The sequence below is a fragment of the Protomyctophum parallelum genome (assembly GCF_964188405.1).
Source record: "Protomyctophum parallelum genome assembly, chromosome: 15".
Taxonomy (NCBI): Eukaryota; Metazoa; Chordata; class Actinopteri; order Myctophiformes; family Myctophidae; genus Protomyctophum; species Protomyctophum parallelum.
The window spans coordinates 25,032,870-25,057,281 of record NC_139710.1 but is presented as its reverse complement, the minus strand read 5'-3'; the positions used below and the strand labels follow the sequence as shown (position 1 = coordinate 25,057,281).

At 44.6% G+C, this 24,412-nt stretch overlaps 1 protein-coding gene across 1 annotated transcript; it reads left to right on the top strand.

Annotated features, from left to right (window-relative positions):
* Positions 1–292: 292 nt before the first annotated feature.
* Positions 293–23,351, top strand: npc1l1 (NPC1-like 1; the record flags this gene model as incomplete). The annotated part of the gene is made up of 21 exons (XM_083783390.1): positions 293–301; positions 1,153–1,320; positions 2,659–3,567; positions 4,919–5,212; positions 5,289–5,512; positions 6,323–6,423; positions 6,949–7,121; positions 9,678–9,806; positions 11,157–11,339; positions 11,920–12,034; positions 12,520–12,785; positions 13,332–13,421; positions 15,401–15,591; positions 18,967–19,097; positions 19,669–19,798; positions 20,328–20,383; positions 20,671–20,821; positions 21,202–21,433; positions 22,195–22,308; positions 22,763–22,925; positions 23,167–23,351. The coding sequence occupies 21 exons, from the start codon at positions 293–295 to the stop codon at positions 23,349–23,351; spliced, it is 4,014 nt and encodes a 1,337-aa protein (XP_083639516.1).
* Between the last annotated feature and the right edge of the window lie 1,061 nt (positions 23,352–24,412).

Here is a 24,412-nt window from a genome sequence, read left to right as displayed (position 1 = left end):
AGAGCACAATATCCTAACACTACATATATACTACAGATGTTGCTTTAACATTTCATTATTGATATAGATTATCATATTTACTCATGTGTGTATTAATATAATAAGAAATAGAGTCTGCAACACTGGTGAGGAATAACTCAGCACCGCTGGTTTATTAATTCAGCGTTTCGATCATTGGGATCTTCTTCAAGAATCATTGCACTTGTACTGCCATTTGTCCAGCACCTGGGCGTGCTGTGGATGTGGATGTGCATGCTCTATTACCTTTGTATTAATAGTAATTATGTTAAGCATGAAGTCAGTAAAGTACACCACAGTGATCAATAAGCATCTAGTATAAGGCGGCCACGGTGGCACAGTCGGTAGTGCTGTCGCCTCGCAGCTAGAAGGTCCTGGGTTCGACTCCCGCTCGGGACGCCGTGGGCGCTCGCGGCGTGTCCTCTCCTCCGCGTCATCAGGGCCTTTCTGTGTGGAGTTTGCATGTTCTCCCCGTGTCCCCTAGGGTAGGTACCCTCACAAAAACATGCAGTAATCCTGGTCTCTAAACTGCCAGCCCCTGGGGTGCCTGATGGGGGGGAAAAAGGAACTGGTTGGAATAACGTGTTCCTTTGACACGCTACGTCCAACCGGGGAAACTCCCCCCTGTCAGGTGTAAAGGAGTGACTTGGACACTCATGCATGAAGGAAGCAGGAGTTCAAGTCCGTTGCTCTCCCCAGGTTGACGGAGGGTGTGTAGAGGTGTGTAAATAAGCATCTTGTATGTATGTATGTATGTATGTATACATGTATCTGGCTTTGAAACTTAGCAGGTGTATTTACAGATTTTCACTGTCACGCCTTAGCTACTAAAGTCTTACTACCTACCTGGGACAGAACATTATAAACATCTTATGGCACAAAATTGAACAGCAGGTGTAATTAAGCCTTAAGCATACAGTGATTCTCCTCTTTATTGCCTCTGGAACTAAATTGAGAGCAGGTTGACCTCACAGGACACAGTGGTGGAAGAAGAGTGCAAGAGTATTTGTCCACTCGGATAAGAGTTGTGTGCACATGAATACTACCCTTTTTTCTTTCTTTTTTTTTTTACAGATAGCAAAAACGATGATTGCTATCGATCTATTTATCAATGTTGTACTGTCTCGTCCTCAGGTGGTGTTTAAGGTACAAGCTGAAGAGGGCCAGTGTGCTTTTTATGACGAATGTGGGAGGAATCCCACACTAGAGCCGGGCGGGAGCCTCATTCCTCCTATCGTCCCCTGTTTGGACTACAGTGCTGCCCGGCCCGTCACAGGACAACACTACCAGAATCTCATAGAGGTCAGTGTTGTTTTTGGCAGCACATTTTGATTTTAGTTTTAGTCATGGTCTCTTGAATAGTTTTAATTTAATTTTAGTCACATTTTAGTCACCTGGATTTTAGTCGACTAAATCTACAGTTGATTTAGTCGACTAAAATGTATTTTGGCGGGCCTTGATGCCGTCGTAAGTGTTTTTACACTTGATGAAAATAGCCGATCTACAAATTCTCATTCACAAACAATCTCTTTCATTTTTTCCCCCCTTTTTGCTTTGTACCCCTTTTTTCTGTGTAGTTGTTATGCCAATTAATTCCTCCCCTCACACACACATTTCTGTGTTATTATTGCTGCTGACTCACCTACCAGTGACGTAGAACCTATATCCTCCTTTCTAGCACTCCCTGCTGACCCCAGGTGCCGCCCCCCAGCTCGTAGGATTACATGCAGTGATATTATCACCATCGAACCCGGGCCAATTGTGTTTGTTTAGACTGAACTCACAATCTCCATGGTGGTAGGCCGGCATTTCACCACTGCGCCACCCAAGCGCACTCTTTGAAATTATGTTAATTTCCAATGGAACATATCTCTGCGATAAAACCAAGAAATTAAGAAAAACATAATTATAAAACAATGCAATACTGCCTCATCAAAGTTGGTGCGGTAACTTTATATAATATTGTCAATTACTTGCATGAGAGGGGGAGAGGTGGTGGAGTTAGCTGCTTTAGCAGACAGTTTGAGGGTCCAATGGAGTTAAGAGGTTTTGTCCAGGCCCGGGTGGTTAGCTCAACCGTCTGGGCACCTGGGCTGCCAAACCAGCCGGATGGCGTGCCGCAGGTTCGGCTCGCGTGCCCGACGGCCTTTGCCGCGTGTCACTCCCCATCTCTCTCCCCCTTTCCTGTCTAATTACTGTACCCTATCAATAAAAGGCAAAAAACGGCAAAAGAAATATCTTTAAAAAAAAAGAAGCGCTTCTACACAAACATTTAATGCCATTGACAATGAATGGCCAGTTTTGAGTGTTTGTGCAATCACAAACATTGTGCAAACACAAACATTGAAGACAAAAGTGAGACCGCAAATTGTCATTGGCCGGAATGAGATGATGTATAAGAGTGTCCCTCACTGAACACCAATATAGACGTAAAGGGTGTTCAATACAATATAGCACTGATTTATATAAATAAATAAAAGAGATTTCCTCCCAACCACGACAATATCATATTCCCTGAACTCCACCTCAAAACACTTTCAGATGGGGGAAGTCCTTGGGCTAAATACATCAATTTAATTTGACATGGAAAGGTCTGAGAACCCCTTGTGCATGTAACAGCTGTTGTCCTCCCTCACACAGGTGTGTCCTATGTTGGACCGGGGAGAGAACAACACGTTTGCCTGCTGCAACATCAAACAGATCAACTCTCTGCAGATCAGTCTGGGTCTGTCCAGGACGCTGCTGAACCGCTGCCCGCCGTGCGCAGACAACTTCGCCCACCTGCACTGCATCACCACCTGCAGCCCCCACCAGACCCAGGTGGTGCACGTGACAAAGACGGCCAACGTCACCCTAGCCGGCTTCCCGCCGGTGGAGAAGGTGGCGGTGGTGGGCTACCAGGCCTTCCTCACCGAGGCGTTCGCGGACGGTGCCTTCAACTCCTGCAAGAACGTGCGCATCCCCGCCACCGGCGGCTTCGCCGTCTCCACCATGTGCGGCCGCTACGGCCACAAGCTGTGCACCGCGCAGCGCTGGTACGACTTCCAGGGGGACTCCAGCAATGGCCTGGCCCCGTTGGACATCGACTTCAGGCTGCTGTCGGAGGACGCCGCCGAGGGCTTGCCCGAGGGCATAGTGCCGTACAACGGACGTCCCCTGAGGTGCAACGAGACCACGCCGACCGGAGGGCAGATGTGCTCTTGTCAGGATTGCCAGGAGTCCTGTCCCCCCATGCCCGCGCCTCCGCTGCCCCAAGGGCCCTTCAGGCTCATGGGGACCGACGGATTCCTGGTCCTGTCCATCATCTTGCTGTGTCTGCTGCTGGTCACCTTCCTGATCTACCTGTCCGTGTCCTGCTGGCTCAGCTGGCAGGACGAGCAGGACCAGGAGGAGGGCAAGGGAAAGGACCAGAACGGGAACGACGTGACCCACCCACTCGTGGACCCCTCTGAGGTCACCTGCACCGACAGGAACAGCCTGGCCGCCCAGGAGTTCCTGGCCTCTCTGTTCAGACCCTGGGGAACGCTCATGGCCTCCCACCCTTTCAAGGTTTGTAACCTTTTCTTTCGCCACTGGCTTTCATACAGTAGCCATAGGAGGCCTTTTCTATGTTTCACCTCACCAGTTTCAATTGAAACGGGCCTCCACCCTCAGGGGGGCCTCCGAGCTCCGACTGACCGCCAGGCGTCAGTCAACCCCCCCGCCACCCTTGGCCCTCTCTCTCGCTCGCTCACTCGCTGCCTTGCTCTCTCCCACAATGTTAAGTTACACCTATTTCCTGTTAATAACCGGGGTAAAATGTGCAGCATTGGGAGGTAAAGGGGAGACACTTTATTGTGAAGGGACAACAGGATGAGGAGAGGTGTTGTTGCTGCGTAATTCACCCTTTGTCAGCCTTCTGATTGGTCCCTGACTGACTAACCAGCAGGCTCTTTTCTGCCTTGTTCCGCCCTGGTTCCGCCTTGTTTATGTTGAATTGCTAAAACATCTTTTTTGGAAAAAACTAAAAACAGTCACCATGATGCACCTGTGATGTTCCTTTGTACTGACACCAAGTTTAAAATAAGAATTGAGTGCACAGAATATCAATACGAAGCAACTGAAAAACACCTTATTTCAACGGTAGTGGATGGAAAGAGAGGATCTTTGTCCAACCACAAAACGGCAACCAATGAGTATGAAGAGGGGCACAACCACGGGCGGGACTTGACAAAGGGTGAATTGTCAAATGTAATGGCTGCACGCGATATTGCACAGTCAAAACTATTTGTATCAATACTCCTGTATCAACAGAATAATTATCTCATAAATGGGTTGGGGGCCTCATATTTGAGACCGCTAAGATCCGGTCTAGAGGCCACCTACTGACATTCCAGATTGCAGAGTCGCGGTTCCAGCTCGTAAACGGAAACTTTGATGACCTGATGATTGTCTGAAAAGTGAAATGATCTGATCCTATATCTACTTGGTTTTCACCTTGTTAGAATTGACAAATAATTAATTAGGAATAGAGTAGGCTATACACATAATGAGTTATTCGTACAGAGTGCTAACTACAACTAATTATAGTAAGATAATCCTTGGATGATAGATTTTGTATAGGCAAAGGGCCCTATATTTCCGCCAGTGCCTTACCGCTTATCCCTAACTTTGCCTTTTTTATTATTTTAAAAGTCATTTTAAAATTGCTCAACTAGCTGATCTACATCGACATGTTGTGAGCTTATAGATCGGCTATTTGAATATTTGATATCAAATTAGTTTAGGGATAAGGGGGATCCCTTATCCGAAAATATCCGCCCCTTAATGGCGAAAATAGGGCCTTAGTATGTATTTCACGTATGTGCAGGCATTCACACATTATTCGTTTAAAATCTTTTTGATTCATCTCTCATCCAAGGTGCTGCTCGCCACGGCCGTAGTTGTAGCTGCCTTCGCCACTGGCCTCATGCACATCGAGCTCACCACCGACCCGGTGCAGCTGTGGTCCGCTCCCAACAGCCGCGCGCGCATGGAGAAAGACTTCCACGACAAGTACTTCGACCCGTTCTTCAGGACCAACCAGGTCATCCTGACGGCGCCCGGCAGAGAGGGTCACGTATACGACTCGCTGCTGTTCGGACAGCAGAACTTCAGCGGCATCATCAGCAAAGACCTCATTCTGGAACTCCTGGAGTTGCAGACGCGGATACAGGTAACCATAGATAACACATTAATAGTGGTACTGTATAGTACCATGATCCTAGCATGATCCTACATGTGTTTTCTAGAACATTTCCTTCTGGTCGGAGGATCTGAACCGGACGGCCGGTCTGAAGGATGTGTGTTTCGCTCCTCTGAACCCGTCCAACCCATCTCTAACGGACTGCGCCACCAACAGCCTGCCTCAGTACTTCCAGAACAGCGCGTCTGAGATCAACCGCAAGGTCAACATGACGGAGCTGGGGGTCACCAAGGAGGTGGACTGGAGGGATCACTTCATCTACTGTGTTAAGTAAGACAGACATCTTCATGTTGTGCAGTGTTTCATTTCGTCGACTGAAACCATATGACGGAAAGATGTTCGTCGTCTACCTTTTTTATCACTGACGAAAACTAAATAAAAACTATACGCCGTGATGACTAAAATTAAGACAAAATATATTGACAATTCCGTCCACAAATATAAACTAGACTAGAGGGACTATAGTGGAGAAGAGATCCAGTAGAATTTAAAGCTACGTCAAATTTTGTTTTGGTTGCGCTCGGGTGTTGCATGTGCTCTGAAAATAGCTGATCTACAAGCTCACAACACGACACGGGCTGATCGGCTATTTTCAGCATGCTGTGTTAATATCAGAATTGGCCCTAGGCAAAGCCCCCCCCCCCCCCCTGCGCAAAGCGTGGTTGTTAACGTGTTACCCAGGTTTACTGATGTTTTGTTTATTGATTTTTCTTTACCACATAGAATTTTCAAGGCAATTATTCACATATATTTTTCCCCCACACCCACATGGCAGCACAGAAACATCAGGATATGTCATAAATACAAAGCAAAAAAACACACATTACATACAGTTAAACAAACAAATGCACAATGTCCCCATCACAGTTCCTTGCCCCCACCCTACAGCTGACTACTCCAATTAACCACTATACATCCAAAGCCTCTTCAGTGGTTCTGACAACACTACAAGCAGACCTTGCGGAGAGCGAACAAGGCAGTGACTGTCGAGTGTAACATCTCCAGACTCCAGGCTTTATTCCAAAAATGCAAGAATGATCTAATATTCCTTTTTTTTGCCTTTATCTTGTTTCCCTCCAGTTCTCCGCTGTCTTTCAAAGACATCACTGACTTGGGCATGAGCTGCATGGCTGATTACGGGGGTCCCGTGTTCCCCTTCCTTGCAGTGGGGGGCTACAGCAGTGAGTGTCTTACAGTAATACAGATCACCGAATGCACCTGTTTACACAATGATTGTTTCATTGATTGATTGATTGATTGATTGAATACTTTATTAGTCAGAAGCACGGGGTACAGCAATAGCCTGGCTAATAAGCCAGACCGAATCAGCCGTTGGCAAAAAAAAAAAGCCTGCCGGCGACCGTGTTGTGTGATATTAGTCTGGCTTATTAGCCAGGCTAGTACAGCAAGACATTAAAGCTAAAATTGAGATCATACCGTAGGCCTATGTATTCAATTCATCAACAATGAAAATGAACACAATAATACATCAACCAAATGTATATGGCACATCAAAACACAACACAATACATGGCATATCAGCTTGCATTTTCATTTATTGTTTGTCTTATTATGAGCTTTTTACAAGGCAAATACCATACCAGGTCACCAAGAAATTGCAACAGTGAGAGCAGTGATGACGTGGACGTGTTAAAGTGTGTACATTAAAGATGGAGCATTATTAATTTGTGTCAACTCCCCGCCAGATGACGAGTTCACCAACGCTGAAGCCCTCATCATGACCTTCTCCCTCAACAACTATGCACGCGACAGCGCCAAGTTCAAAGTGGCTCTGCAGTGGGAGACGGAGTTCCTGAAGATTGTCCAGGAGTACCAGAAGAACCCCAACACCAACTTCACCTTCGCATACATGGCAGAGGTGCGCGTCGCTAATGATTATGCTGTATGAACACCTGGCACTGAATGCAGGGGTCATCACCACGGTAGCTTGCCCAAACGAGTAGACAACACATTTCAAAATGATAAAAGCAAAACTAAAAGAGCCCATAAGGACCATCACAGGTCCGTACAACTCTGAATGTGTACAAATGATTCATTTCCCGGATCCATTTGTATACACTGAAAATAAAACATTTGAGAACCACTGCACCGGTGGAAATCTAAAATGTGCCACGGACAAGGTTGATGACCCCATGGCCCTGACAGAATGTCATACATGGCAGAGGTACGATAATGTTACATCGGCCATGCACCATAAGGCACAGAATATTGTGATGTTGTCCATGAAATCTGTATCGGGAACTCAGTCAGTAAAGAGAAGGAGACAATCAATTGAGGCAAAGAAGCGTTTTAAAGGCCCAGGCCGTAGCGTAACGGTCTGGGCACCGGACTGGTGATCCAGTCGCGGTGTGCCGCGGGTTCGACTCCCGAACCCGACACGGCCTTTACCGCATGTCATCCCCCCATCTCTCTCCCGTTTCCTGTCAGCCTACTATCTGTCCCTTAAAAAATCAATAAAAGGCGTAAGCCGCAAAAAAATATCTTAAAAAAAAAAAAAAAAAAAAGCGTTTTAAAGATTGAGTAATTATTATTGAGGTACCATCAAGGAAACACACAACTTACATTCAATGTATACCACAGTTGACATGTAATGGAAACCCACAGTCGTGTGTCACACCAAATATGTGAGAAGACAGTCTAGATATACTCAAGAGAAGGTCCAACCCCTAACCCATTCATGGGAACGTCTTAAGGCAATAAGGATTTACAACAGATAAGAGAGCTATAACGAGAGGGAAGAACACAGTAAACCACAGCTGTGTTTTCCAAACCACAGCTGTGTTTTCCAACTGCCTTAAGGTTGCCTTGAGGTGTTTCTTAAATGTTTAACCCCAAAATCCTTGACAATGTGAGTAGAATGGCCACACCACTTCAGAATAAACAGAAGTACTCTCAAGGTACATATTGGCCCAGCAATATCATGATGATGATAAACAGCCAGAAATAAATGTCCTTTTCACATAGCTTTATTTACCTCACCCAGACATAGCAATAGATAAAATAGCCTTGCCTTGCCTTAGACAAACTAATGGTTTTATCGATTAACGAGAGAAAGAGTGACTCACTCAACTCAAAGAGCATATGTTGATGATTTGACAGTGGAGCAACAGTCGCTGCAGAAACTGACAGCACTGTTGATAAGGACCTATTGCCGCTGTCACATTTCTATACGTGTGACGGCTTAGGAAACTATATGACTGCCCTATCTGTCTTGAGAAATGTCCTATCACACACAGGTACATTTTCTTTTAAAACAATGCATTCTATGTAGACAGCACTAGAATAGCATTTTATGTAGACACAGCACTTTAAAGTATGTATGCATAGTTTCATTATATAGATATTCCACTGTAACGTTCTTAGCTTACGCATGTTTCATTATGTGTGCGATGTATTGCCATGCTTTTTGTTCTTGCTTAATGTAAATCGCTCTGGATTAAGAGCGTCTGCTAAATGCCTAAATTGTAAATTGTAAATTGTAATTACTGTATTGACATTTAGACATTTTCCCTGTTGGCCTTGAATTGTTTCATAGATGCCTTCTGTTTTCCATTTTCCCCGCATGCACAGCTAGAATGGTAGAAAGATATAGTTGTCTTCATTCTAATGCGGGTAATTTTAGTAGCTCCAAACCTTTTTTTCCACAAATGGTCTATTTATAGTGTCCTGGTACTCATGCATTGCACCGTTTGTCACCCTCGAGCTGTCATTCATACAGAACCCAAGGCCGGGCCTTAATGTTCAGGCCCGTTGAGAACTTCACTGGGTTCTGTATGACAGTGGTTCCAAAAGTGGGGTCCGGGAACGCCCAGGGGTCCTTGAGGGAGTTCCAGGGGGTCCCTAGCTAAATGATAGTTCGGGTCTGTTAAATTAACATTGTTATACTGTAAATTGGGGGTCCCAGAGATATAAATGCCATTAAATGGGGTTCCGTAGCCTAATGCATGTCAAACTGGGGGTCCTTGACATGAAATAAATTGGGAACCACTGCTGTATGAACCTGCAGCTCGAGGGTGACACTATTAATATACGATTCGTGAAAAAACAAACAATCTACTAAAATACTCGCATTAGAATGAAGACAACTAACTTTCTATACCATTCTAGCTGAATTTTACTGTGGGAGGCGTGGGGATAAATGGAGAAAAACTACAGTATTAAACAATTCAAGGCCAACGTGAATGTTTATAGGCCAACCTTACAGGATTATAGGCTGATTCAGGGTACCAGTGTTTTAGTCTGGATTTCTCCTTTACATCATAATGTACTTCTGTATGTTTTGCTCTCTGAACTGTAGTGGAGTAAAAGTTAAAACTTTCCAAAAACAAGTAATAAAACGATATGACTGCATTGCATACAGCATTACCGCATTGTCCTTTCCCGATCTAACATGTCCTTTTCTGTCTGTCCACAGAGGTCTCTGGAGGATGAGATCAACAGGACGACAGCAGAGGACATTCCCATCTTTATGATCAGCTATGCTGTCATCTTTGTTTACATTGCCGTGGCACTGGGAGAGTACACATCATTCAAACGCATACTGGTAAGACCCTATATTCTCTCCAAACACACAACTATTCCACAATCTGAATGCTACAGACAGTACAAGTCTGTAACTACGCCACCTGTAAGCCGTGAATGGAGATGGTTTAATATATTTTCACTAGTAAAGACCACACCTTCAAACAATGAATCAGTTTGGGGTTGTATTCTATATTAAAATGTGGCTAATGGGCAGGCCGGCCGATGGCGGAGGAGGAGTGGAGGAGGAGAAAAGGGTGGAGGAGGGATGAACTGATGTTCTGACAACATAAGTACATATTGATTACGTTAGATCGCACTCGTGTGCAACATGACTTGCTAGGTGATTGGTAAAACCAGAAATGAATGTGTGGTGTGTTATCTCGGATTATTTTCCCAGATTCCTTTTTTAATCAAAACATAGCTTTATTCAGCTAACATAACTATAAAGCGTCACTGTTCGCTGTTACAAATAGCTGTTTTTCACTGCCAGTTCACTGTTCGTGAATTATTTGCATTCAAAACAGAAGCTTAGAATGAAAAGATTTTGGCAAAAACATAGGTATATTAATATCTGGCAGGGAATGTGTTCTCACAAAATTTCTGTTGTGAGACTACAGTCTGTCTTGGCTCTCGGGTAGAGTAGTCTCTAGTAAGACCCTAATGCAACGTGTTTCGGGTGTTATCACCTCTAGATATTACATAGTACATGTGAAGATAACACTCTGCCCAGAAAGTGAAATGGCTGCAGATAGTACTTATGTCACGTGTATGATAACGGAAATCTAACCTCGCCTCACCAGGCTTTCCACCTCGGAGGAAAGCCTGGTCTCTGTTCCAAAAGTGTGAACCGGTCTGGAACGGTCTGGAACATGTTGTAGTATTGTTTTGTAGTCATCAGGCAGGAACAATCAAATGGAACTTCCTTTTCCCTCAAACCGGAAGAATAACAATAAAAGCTCTCGTAGCCTGTAGCTTTTATTGAGAAAAATTGGTTTGAGGGAAAAGGAAGTTCCGGAAGATTGATTACTACAAAACAATTCTACAATTCTCCCTTAACACTCTCAGAGTTACACACCCGTATAAGAGAGTATTTAAGGAACCTCCTCAAGGAACCATGAGGGTCCCTGGACCACACTTTGAGACCCACTGGTCAGGTGTAGCAGAGTGTTTCCAGTGAGCCAACAGCACAATATCAGCACCCTGACTCAGTTTGACCAGAATGGAACAGAGCCTTCATTAGTAGGCCTATCATTTTGTAATACCTGTGAAGGAAGTAAGGAAGAGGCCCAATTTCATTCCAATAATGGCTGCTGTGAGCCTATTTCACCCGCTGTTTCCGGAAACCTGAAGTTCCTCTCCTGTCCTACAGGTGGACTCTAAGTTCCTGGTGGGCCTCGGGGGCATCCTGGTGGTTGGCTGCTCTGTGCTGGCCTCCATGGGCTTCTATGCCTGGGTGGGAATCCCCTCCTCTCTGATCATCCTACAGGTCGTTCCCTTCCTGGTGCTGGCTGTGGGAGCTGACAACATCTTCATCTTTGTGCTGGAGTACCAGGTGTGTGTGTGTGTGTGTGTGTGTGTGTGTGTGTGTGTGTGTGTGTGTGTGTGTGTGTGTGTGTGTGTGTGTGTGTGTGTGTGTGTGTGTGTGTGTTGTGTATGCGCACGTGTGTGCATGTGTGCGTGTGGGTGCATGCGCGGTACCAGGTGTGTGTGCACGTTGATTCCACATTAGTTTCCCCATTGTTAAGATCAGTGGTTCTCAACCTCTTCTGTAGCCTCGATACCCAGGCTTTCATTACCTCTTCTGTGACCCTGTGAATAAACATATTTGAACTAGTAAGCACTGATAAGCACTGATATGCAAATGTATCAGTTGAGGCATTGGATTAAGTTCCGACTCGGTTCACAGATAAATATTGTGGAAATGTGAGCTTGTAGATTGCATGTTCATGTTCACAGTGTTTGCCTTTTCTTCCCTTTTTTACAATAATAAAATATTACAATATGATGACAATTTGGCCAAAGGCCAATGTTTGGTCAGTTTTTATAGTATAGTTTGTTATTACTTTTTGATGTAGAACCAGTGGTATAGAAAGTAGACCTAAACATTTATATGATGTGTCGTCTCATCACAGAGGGACATGAGGCGTCCGGGGGAGACGAGAGAGGAGCAGATTGGTCGTATCCTTGGCAACGTGGCTCCCAGCATGCTCCTGTGCAGTCTCTCTGAATCCATCTGTTTCTTCCTGGGTGAGAACTTATCTGTCCTTGATGTGATTAACAGTATCTAGGCTATATAGTGAAGTGAACACAACCAATGGTGCATTTAGTTCAATCATAAATCATGCTCTCTGCTCTAACACTAGCAACATAGTGTACCTGACTTGTGCTTAATTTGTACGCCGGTCTACAAGTTCACTTCTCACAAACGTGTCGTGCTGTTATTTCTGTATACATTTATCACTTGCTTTAAATCAACTCTCTTGAGACATTACAGAGTAGATTGGGTTCCAGAACAAACAGAACAAACAAACAGAATGACACTAAACATGGTTTCAATGTGGGTTCGTGGCCTCGTGAATAATGTGACTGCGGATCCGTGAAATTGAAAAGGTTGAGAATCACTTCTCCACGCCTTGTGGCGTCATTCCAATCCGTGCGGGATGCATTCTAAGTTCCAATGCCTTCTTCACGCTCGCTGACACGGTTTTTCCACCTGTGTCTCTCCATCGCAGGAGGTTTGTCCACGATGCCTGCGGTCAAGTCCTTTGCGCTGTACGCGGCCCTGGCCGTCCTCATGGACTTCGCCCTGCAGATGACCGCCTTCGTGGCCCTGCTGTCACTGGACGCCCGGCGGCAGGACAGCAACCGCTGTGAGCTGCTGTGCTGCGTGTCGGTGTCCGCCAAGCGCTCCAACAAACCCAACCTGGGCCTCCTGCTGCCCCTCATGAAGAAGTACTACGCGCCGGTCCTGCTACACCCCGTCTCCAGGATCACCGTGGTAAAGCTACTACACCTTCCACAAGACCTCTGTTTTAGTCTACACCTTCCACAAGACCTCTGTTTTAGTCTACACCTTCCACAAGACCTCTGTTTTAGTCTACACCTTCCACAAGACCTCTGTTTTAGTCTAGTCTACACCTTCCTCGACACCAACAGTAGGGGTTAGCAGTGATGGGGATTATAGTAGGGTATCATTGCTGTCGGGCAGAAACCTCTTATCGCCAAATCCTAAATTTTTATGTTTTTCATGAATGAGTGTCCTACTTGATCATACCAACGCATCACGCAACATTTTCAAAAGTAGCAAGCTCAAAACGTTTTGAGCTCGTGGAGCTGCTACTATTCTTTTATTTGAATCCTGAAAAGTAATAGTTTTAAACATAATTATTATAATAATACTAATTATGAGGTTTCCACCTGACAGAGACGACATGGGGGAACTGTCAATCCATTTCTCATCCATTTTACATTCATTAGAAATATTGTAATTCATTCACGGGTTCTGACTGCATGTACTGTAATATGCGTTGTGCTCTTCTTGCAGATGGTGGTGTTCATCTTCATGTTCTGTGGTTCCGTGTTCCTCATGTTCCATGTGACAGTGGGTCTGGACCAGGAGCTGGCTATGCCTCAAGTAAGTCTGACTTCACCTGACTGCCTAAAGCCATTCTGACCTGAGATCAGATTCATATGAGGTTTCCACTGGACACACACTGGTCTGATTAACCCATTCTGACCTGAGATCAGATTCTAAAAAATGTCAGTCGTTCTTCGATTTTTCAAAAATAGCAGACCTACAAGCTCGTAGCGCGATAGATCTGCTATTTTTATAGTTTATAATAGCTAAAGCATAACATGATGCTAACACCGAAATGGGTTCCCGTTCAGAATGGGCTAAAGCCATATATCCCATATGGGCCAATTAATTCCTCCTCCTTGTCAGTCACTGCTGTAAGTGCTGTTGTATCCTACTGGCTCACCCCCACTGGAGCCCAGTGTGGGAATGTGGGTGCACAATTTCACGGAAATCACGCGATGTGTTCATGATTTGCAGCATTTTGTTTGAAACTGAGCACTCCTGTGAACTTTGGAAGCCAATCTTAACCAATCAGGATGGAGTCTGATAAATCTGAAAGACCCGTTTCGTTGAATGGCTCTAGAGAGACTGTGTACCAATTTGCGTGATGTTTGGACAAAATCTGTAGGTGTACTGTACAAAAACTTGTTTTGCACAAAGCGGCCTCCTGGTGGCGCTATAACAGGCCGTTCTGGAAAGTTTGGGGCAGAGGTTCATGGTTGGCATCCAGGGAGTGTGTGTGCAAAATATGGCATCGAAAAACTTGTTTTGCACAAAGCGGCCTCCTGGTGGCGCTATAACAGGCCGTTCTGGAAAGTTTGGGGCAGAGGTTCATGGTTGGCATCCAGGGAGTGTGTGTGCAAAATATGGCATCGACCGGGTTAACGGTGGCCGAGATTAGCTGTTCACGGACACACGGACGGACGGACGGACACACGGACGGACGGACACGCGGACGGACGGAGTGCAAAACATACTCTCCCCACATGCCTTCGGCCTGGTGGAGACAACAAATAGAGTCCGCAACACTGGTATGAAAACTCAGCTCCACTGGTTTATTTGACTCAACGTTTCGATTTTCTTCTTCAGGGATACTAATAATATTATAATATTCCTGAAGAAGATCCTAGTGATCGAAACGTTGAATCAAATAAACCAGTGGAGCTGAGTTTTCATACCCAGTGTTGCGGACTCTATTTCTTTCCACAACATGGTACTATGCACACATGAATACATTTGTAAACGGCAAAGCAGTTGGCGGATACAAATTAACCGTCCATGGAAACCTACTGCGGATCTAGACAAAAGTACAGTTAATAGTGGAAATTATGTTTACTAATGACTTAATATCTATTTCTTCTGGGTGCCGCTTTATGGCAACGCCACACCTGACAATTGATTAGCCTACTTAACCATTCCACTTTTCACAGTCAGTCAGTCAGTTTGCCCTCTTCACACACAGGCAGATACAGAGATCTCCATGTGGGACACACACACACAGACAGACAGTTCAAACGGGTGCTGTGACCTTAGAGTATATATTTCTAGAGAAGGCACCCAGAGGAAACCCTGAGGCGAAATGGACATAGTGGCCGGATTTGGTAGTGCAGCTCGAGCCAGCGCTGCTCCGTTGACTATCATTGCGCACGTTCATGTGATTGGGGCCATGACACGTGAACGAATGTTTCATACGTGAACGCGCACAAACGGCACAATGATAGTCAACGGCAGCGCGTTCATGTGTTTGGGGCCAATCCGTCCCAGAATGCACTCTGTTCCTACCAGGAAGGAGGAGTGAATCCGCCTCATGCGCTTTTGAGCAACTTAATGCAAGTGGATGGGAGGAGAACTCGGGTGTCTTCTCTATAGATATATAACTCTATGGCTGTGACAAGTTGACGAACGGGTATTATTATTAGGTTCCCAAGTTGCATCGTTCTCAAGTAGGGCGGTGGCAGACGGCCGGGCACGTACAGGCCTAGTTAAGATAAATTCTGGATTACACCTTTAACACTATTGCGTTCCTTCCTCTGCAGGGCTCCTACATGCTGGATTTCTTTGCATACCTCTACAAGTACTTTGAGGTGGGAGTCCCCACCTACTTTGTGACGACCAAAGGCTTCAACTTCACTACGGCAGGGGGGATGAACGCAGTGTGCTCCAGTGTGGGCTGTGATCAGTTCTCCCTCACTCAGAAGATCCAGTACGCCACCGACTTCCCTGAGCTGTGAGTGACTCTGTTCTCTGCATCGGCATGTGAACAAAACATCGTTCTCTTCATCAGCAACATAAAGGGCCTCTGTAAGAGTGGCACAATAATATGTGACATGGTGGTGGCCACAGCAAAATGCATTTCTGTCCGAATGGTTCCCGACCCGAGGTGTGCACTGGTGGTGCCTCCTTGGGTGCAAGACTGAATGTTCACATGGGGGTTTGAGACAACCACACATTATTAAAGCAGAAATGCCAAGGGCCACTTACGGCGGTTCCAAGGCTACTCCCATTTGGGGAAGATGGAAAGAAAAAGGTATAGGAAAAGAAAATGACATGACAATTTGAGGCACATTTTAACGATTTTTCAAAAATAGCAGATCCACAAGCTCGTAGCTCGCCACTCGAGCTTGTAGATCTGCTATTTTTCAATAGGTAAATTATAACATAACGTTTAAAACACCAAAAGGGGTTACCGCCCAAAATGGGTTTTAAGCCCCTGCCCTTTCACCCATCTGTAAAACAACTGCCCTTTCCATGACCACAAATGCAGCATTCGCTGTGGTGAAAGAAATGCAAATGCCACTCCTTTCCACGCCATATTGGAAGGCAGGATTCAGGAGCATTGCTTCCCCCCCCCCGAAGTCTCCTGAACTTTAACACAGTGTTTTGCGTTGATCAAATTTGTTTATCAAAGTTGTCTCGACGCGGCGAGAGCTTGTAGATCTGCTATTTTCGCTATTTTTGTCCAAAGGTGCCCCTCTTTATATGGGGTTTCAGCCCCTGCCCCTCCCAACACTCTCTGCACGTCCCATGGCTGCGGCCAGTCGGTTGTCCCTACGCAGCAGTGCGTGAACCTGAGTCATATCTGGCCTCCATATCATTGCCTTTCCCCTTGACACCAAGCCTTGAACCTGCTGATAATCTATAAACTCACACATGCCTGCCAATCCCAGCGGTTAATGATCGCCTCGGTTATATGAGCAGCACTCAGCACTCTCATTCAAATTCAGAGGCTACGCCAACTGCTCTATAGTGTTATATTGTAGGACCTTTGGATACGATGTTTTTTTTCTTTTTTCTAACGACGCCCAGTGTGATATGCATTAGGCTACGTAACCCCATTTGAGACCATTTGTTTACTTTTGGGAGCCCAGCGTATGATTGTTGGTATGATTGTTACTTAATTATGAATTGAGTGGGCAAAACCATACCTATATTAAATTGTTATCACCATGAAACTTCCCCAGTTGATTACTTACACGAAGACAATGATTCATTGTATTACAAATTTTAACATTTTAAATATGCAAATTAAGCATTATATAGAAAGATTGAAAAAAAAATTAAAATATGAAAAAGCTACTTGTTACGAAGGAACGTAGTGCCTCTCTGACATCACAACCAGGACGTCAGGAGTGACATCACTCTCGACATCCCAAAACCATAAATACTGATGCCTACGCAGGGATTCACAGGAAGAAAGGAATAGAGCGAGAAGTAGTAGACCTTAGATACCATATCAAGACCTCACTACTGACCCTGCGCTCAAAGAGATAGATTATCCAGTTCTATCTCTTCGGCATTCTCCCCGATAACTAGACCATACCTCGGTCTCGGTTACATACTACTGTAGAAGTGTTATCATATAGGCCTATTAATTTACTTATTAAATATATTGATCCTATAAGCAATATATGTATGGTTTTGCTCACTCAATTCATAATTGAAGTTCACATTTTGGAGGTCTGCCTCATGGACTAAGAACAGAACAAAAATAACTGAACTGGTTCCCAACCGGTGGAAAAGAGGCCTACAGACAGTGGGGAAACCCCTTTTACTGAACAAACACTCTACAGCAGAATATGGAGCTTAAACCTAATAATAAGACTTTTTTTTAACCAAATAATATACATTACATAATTACATTACATTTAATCTCCTGGGCTCATAACTTATTTTTCCACTCTTTGTAATCATGATCTCTAGCATCTGTCAGGGACAGCTGAGCCATCGCCGCCGGCATGTGCATTTGCACATGCCTTCATTGTGCAGAAGATAAGAGGGATCAGGGAACACTGGCTCATTATTACAGAGGTTTAACGCATAACGTGGTCAGCACTATCAACTGCTGAAAGGCAAAGGGCAGAGAGGGCTAAGGCGCAATTCATACTCCTATTTTAGAGCAGAATAAAAGTCGGTTCGGCGCTGTAGAGAGCTTACAATGTGACGTCATATGAGGTTCGGGGGGGTGCTACTACTTCTGTGCTACTGAAAACAAACATTAAATTCTCTTTATTGTTAATGGCATTTAATGTTTGTGTTAGGGACAAGATGACGTATACATTTTCCCTTCATTGTCAACAATGACATTTTTAAAACAAACATTGAACTAAAGACAAACATTAAACCTCCTTCATTGTCAATGGTGTTTTTAAAACAAACATTGAACTAAAGACAAACATTAAACCTGTGTATAGGAGGGGCTGGGCGCCCCTCAAAAATATTCCTAAAAAAGAATAATAATAATGGAGCTGGGAACTTCTCCTTTGTGGGAACGATCCATTCCTGGGACATGTGAGAATGGTCCAGTGGAAAAAACAGGGATGTGGTGGGCAGGGAAACCAAGGGGCCAGCTAGGCACTCCAACGTTGAAGCGCTGGGCCCTAGTGGTAAGAGGAAGGACTGCAGGCAGACCCATGGATTCATGACGAGGAAACCCCGTGCAGCTGGGCTTTAACATTGAGCGCTCGGTTGCACTTCCGCATTTGACCTCCAAATTTTGGAGGTCAAATGCGGAAGTGCGCCCAAAAAGTCGGAAATAGACGGTCCCTCCGGCGGCTTCAAAACGCCACTGAGCAACTTCCACTGACATGAATAGCGGAGGGGGCGGAGCTTCGCGCCAGTTCAGTCTCTATCCTTTTAATACTCTATGAGGGAAACACACCTATCTTCTATGATGTCACTTCCTGAAGGTGGCGGTGCCCAAGAACCCACCCACCTCAGACATCATCAACATTATGAAAATCACATAAATATAATTGTCTGGGTGAAAATCACGTGATTTTTGTTGTCGTTGTTGTTAAAATAAGTGTTAAATACCGGTAGGTATATATATTCCCATAGTAACTGTGTTTCTTCAGTAACAGGATACTGGATGAACACGTGAAATTAGATATGTTGACCTAACCCCAGAACACTGTAAAACGTAAGCTGGGTATACTCTCTCATGATTGGATGAAATTGGCGACCCACCGTCCCAACAGAAAATATATTTTGTGTTTATTAAAGAGCTGGAGATGATTACTATCATCAGAATACAAATCCCCCAAAACACATCTGATTAAGACATGTGTTGTGATGTCAGTTGCGATTGTATTTATCTCTGTAGGTCCTATTTGGCTATTCCTGCTAACTCCTGGGTGGATGACTTCATCGACTGGCTCAACCCTGGATCCAAATGCTGCCGTTTGTACTCATGGCCCGGGCCTAATCAAGGAAACTTCTGCCCCGCAAACATATGTGAGCTCCACATTGTAAAACTGTCAAGATCCAATATAGTTAGTTTTACACCTGTTTCTTTGTCCCATATGGAACCTATACTGGGCTGACCGTATTCTGTGCACAGCTGTGCTACACTAAATATCTTCGCAGAAAATTGCAGATCTACAAGCTCACAACACGACACAGCACGACAAAATGTGAACTTGTAGATTGGCAATTTCTGACAAAGCCATGGTTTCTGAACTGTCTACAGCCCTCCTCTGAGACACAGAGGCCCCTTTTCACCAAAATAACTCCTAGAACTGGTTCCATTCTAGATTCTTGGAACCCAATTGGTGCTTTCACTGAACTTCTCTTTGGTTCCACACATGCCTGCCATAAAACCAACTTTTATGGTTCTGAACCAATTCATTTTCAGTGGAAACACTTTGAACTGGTTCAATATTAGGCGGTTCAACCCTGGTGTAAAAATGGGCATTAATAGCAGTAGGACCTAAAGTGGTCCTAAAAGTAGTAGACGTCTTCACATGATAACATACACGATGTATTCTGAGTCATATTAACAACAACTCTCTACTGTCTTCTCCAGCTGGTTTTTTTTGTGGAGATAAGTGTATAGAAGGAACCGCCACTGGCGTCCTCAGGCCGACTGTGGAGGAGTTCAACCGCTTCCTGCCTGACTTCCTGGGGAACCGGCCTGACCTGCAGTGCTCCAAAGGGTCAGTGATGCTTACGAAATCACACATTTTGTGTCCTGAGCCAAAAAATAACAAATCTATAAGTTCACAACGTCTTGCGTCAACAGCGCTTTCTGAGCTTGTAGATTAGCTGTTGGGGCCACTGGTTCTCAAAGTGGGGTCAGAGAGGGTCTTTGAGGTGGTTCCTCCGCAACGTGATATGCAGTGTGCTGCATTGTGAGCTTGTAGAGCTACGAAAAACAAGAAATTGGTATTGGGGTCCCTCCCTGAGACAAAATCTTTTCAAATGGGAGTCTGCAGCCAAATGTTTGAGAATCAGCGTAGGTTTGAAACAGCTCTTGACAACAAGCTTTAGAAAGGAAGGGAAGCAACATGGAATGAGTGTCCGCCGCTGCTCGCATTGTTAGTCACTAACACTGTGTTTCAATGAAACCTTCAGACTGCTCATCGTATCTTCAGGCCTTGTGACTATCACAAAGATGTCATAGAGCTTTTGTTTGTGATACACGTCCTCATGTATAATCACACCTCCTGCTGTGTTTTCCAACAGCGGTCTGGGTGCCTACGACAAGGCTGTGGTGAAAGATGACAGCGGAGAAATCATAGGTGAGGCGCCGCGTCATCTCATATCCTGATACAGACAATGACTACATTGTGTTGTGTGTTGTGCGTGTGCGTGCACACATTTTACATGCCGTGAAAAGGGCCAGGTGTGTTGTTGCATTGCATTGTGGGACATTCAGAGCAGTGTAAAGAGTAAAGCTGTAATATTTACAGAATGTATTATGCATTTCACATACTGTTAAGTAGCTCGAATATGCAAAAAAGTGTCACAGACCAATTTGTAGCAACTGAACTTGAGACATTACCGCTGCCTCTCTCTCTCTGTCCAGCCTCCAGGTTCATGGCATACCACACGCCACTGACAACCTCTGAAGAGTTCACTGCAGCGCTGCAGAAGGCCAGAGAACTGGCCTTGAACATCACCAAGGGCATGAGGGCAATACCAGGCACCTCCCCAGACTTTGAGGTCTTCCCCTACACGTATGTCAGCCTCACTTTGCTGTATAGCACGGTGCAAAAAAATAAATACCGTTTTTGAATACACAGAAAGATGGCAGGGGACAATAAAATATAATACTTTGTTTGGACACTACTGTATGGGAGAAGACACATTTTGAGTGACCAAACTTTGCCCAGGATATATTTATATTTACGGAAATTATATTTCAGACTCCCCAAATATCCAATTGTTCAATTTAGGCATATTTCTACTGTGTCTTTTCCATCATGTACGAATGTTCATTTCTACCAGATTGTCTCAATCATACATACCAAAGGGTTCATAAAGGGTCGTCTCAAAGTGGTCAAACTTGCGGAGCTCCTCTGGGATAATGTCACCCATGTGCCGTTCTCCTGTGCAGGGTGACCTATGTGTTCTACGAGCAGTACCTGACCATCGTGCAGGAGGGCCTTTTCAACATCTCGATGTGTCTGGTGCCCACGTTTGTGGTGTGCTGCCTCCTGCTGGGCATGGACCTGCGCTCCGGCCTGCTCAACCTCCTCACCATCATCATGATCACGGTGGACACCGTTGGCGTCATGACGCTCTGGGGCATCGACTACAACGCTGTGGCTCTCATTAACCTGGTCACGGTAAGCAGTGGCGTGCACAGATAGACACTAGGGGGTGCTAGAGCCCTTTTGGCAATGTGCTCTTAAAAAAAATAATAATAATAACATTTTTTTTCTTAATTTGTAGTGTTCAGGACCATGGTGACATTGATCAAATCTTGATAAAAAAAAACGCTTCTACTATATTATTTAGGCCCCCACAATCTAAAGCTATGTTTCTATGTCAGTGGTTCTTCGATTAAAGAAAAATAGCAGACCTACAAGCTCGCTATGAGCTTGTAGATCTGCTATTTTTCAATAGCTAAAGCACCAAAATGGGTTCCCGCCCCAAAATGCGCTGCACAAGGTGCCCTTTTTTTCACTTGAGCACCTGCCCCTCTAAATGTCTGTGCACGCCACTGCACGGTAAGGGAACACAGTAGTGTACCTTGTCATTATGTTGCGGACACTTTCAAGATTTTTCAGATCTGTTGAAAAATAGCAGATGTACTTTGTGCTTTGTAGTTCTGCAATTTTTGGATGACCAACGCCAAAATCTATAATGACACCAGATGCTTTCCCCGGTTCTAATGGGTTAAGATTTGCGTTGTTAAAAAGTCTTTCCAAGATTATTATTATTATTATTATAGCAGATTCTACACGTTGGCAGCGTGTGGGCTATTTACGAATAACCAAAGGATACAATCAAACAATTGCGGTTAAACTTGTTATTTGTTTAACCTTTGTTCAAAGGTGCAAGAAGCAAATGAAAGTAAGTTCTCCTGTCTCTGTTTCGTCTCCAGTGTGTGGGCATCTCCGTTGAGTTCGTGTCTCACATGACCAGATCCTTCGCCCTCAGCATCCAACCCACACAGGTGGAGCGGGCAAAGGAGGCTACAGCCAACATGGGCAGTGCGGTACGTCTGTCCACTCTACACTGCCACACGTAGTGGTCGTCTGGTATTTAGAAGATCACACCGGTTTGGATTCGTTCTGAAGATCATGTTTTGTATTTTTAAGATATTTTGGGGGCTTTTCTGCTCACCCGGGACACGCTGTCAGGCATCAAAGCGAGTGGAACACACCTTAACCACTTGACCCTAAACAAAGCACAGATTCTTTGTATATTTACAATAGGAATCACCCGAGTAGCCATCGGCTGGGTGAAGCTGAAACAGAATCCCCCCCCCCCCCCCCCCCCCCCCCCCCCAGGGAATTAATAAGTTCTACCTGTTTTAAGGTTTACCTGCTGAACACATTATACACACACATATATATATATATATATATATATATATATATATATATATGCTGAGGCTCAAAGTATCCACTCAATAAGTACTGAATGTATTGTGTGTTTGTGTCTCACAGGTGTTTGCAGGTGTTGCCATGACCAACCTGCCTGGTATCGTAGTTCTGGCGTTTGCCAAAGCTCAGCTCATCCAGATCTTCTTCTTCCGGTTAAACCTGGTTATCACACTGCTAGGGATGGCTCATGGACTCATCTTCCTACCTGTACTGCTCAGCTACTTTGGTGAGAGGGAGAGAATAAAATGCACATTGCTGATGCATACATTTCACATTTATCATCATCATACTATAATTAAGCCAATGTCTGTCTGAATTAATATATCTATCAATCGGGTAAGGGCTAGTGTTTCATAATATACCAAAAAACATCCATACATTTTTACTGAATGGAGAGACAGAGAGGAGAGCAGAGTAATTGTAGTAACAGAAAGATGTATTTAAGAAATATGTTCTTGCGTTTGCAGGTCCTAGTGTAAACAAGGCAGTGTTGCTGCAGATGCAGCAGGCTGCAGCCAGCAAGGAGATAAAACTCAGCCCCCACGCTAAGGAGATGTACGAAAACCTGAGCTACGAAGACAACGAGAAAAAGACCCCCATAGACACAGCTGAGGGTCAGTCGGAGAGAGAGGAGAGAGTCGACCATTTCTGAGCTCCATCATCAGCAAACAAAGTACTATTCTGTTTTCAAAACAAAAAGAAACGATGAACGTGACAACCTGGCGCTCAAGTGAGTCTTTGGACAATAACATGTGGTGCTATCTTGTGACAATGGAATGAAGATATGAAATATTTATCCAAACAAGAGAACACGACTAACGCGAAAGAACATATTTAAGCCTTACATCAGGGCATAATAGATAGAAACATATATATACCTCTGTAACGAAAGGATGAAGAAGGAAAAAAAGATGGACAATGAAAGGAGGGAGATGGCAAACCCAGGTCACATTTCAGAGATATGACCTGTTGTGGGTAGGGAATGGGAGAGCTTTGTTAGTCCGGTGGGGGAAATTCAGTTTCAGCTTCACTCAGTTGCTTATGACGAGCCCCCGGGTGGAGGGTCTTGCTCAGGGACACATGGACAGAAACCGGGTCCAGGAGTTGAACCGGTGACCCTCTGATTAGTAGAGGGCCTCTCTGGTCCATTCAGCCACGGCCTCCCCAAAGGATGCGACCAGGGGTCACATATCATATCCACTGTGGATATGATAGCTTGTGTACCACGGTCAACAATGGAATGGACCTAAATTCAACAGTGCAATATTTCTAACAAAGGACTACAGGACTAAGACTCTAGACCAAGACTCTTTCATGTCACGGACCTCCAAATTCTCTTTAATGAAGCCTTGCATGGACCCCAGTTCAAATGATTCTGTCCTACGAACCCTGGTATGAAATATGATTTTGTCTCAAATGTAATTTGCGAGAATACATTTTGTTTGTATTATAGTTATTTCAAGTGAATTTAATTATAGTGACATTAAACTAGCCCTCCTTTGTCTGAGGACCTCCTAGAACTCCCTCAAGGACCCCTGGGCGTCCCCAAACTCCACTTTTAAGTGATTCTGACTTGAAAGTTCTGAGAATGACCTTTGACCTTATTCACCTCACATGACATGATGTGCAGCTATGGGCAGGATACATTATTCTATGTATTTTTCTTTTTTAATTGCAAATTAAAATAAAACGCAAAGATGTGGGGCATTTATA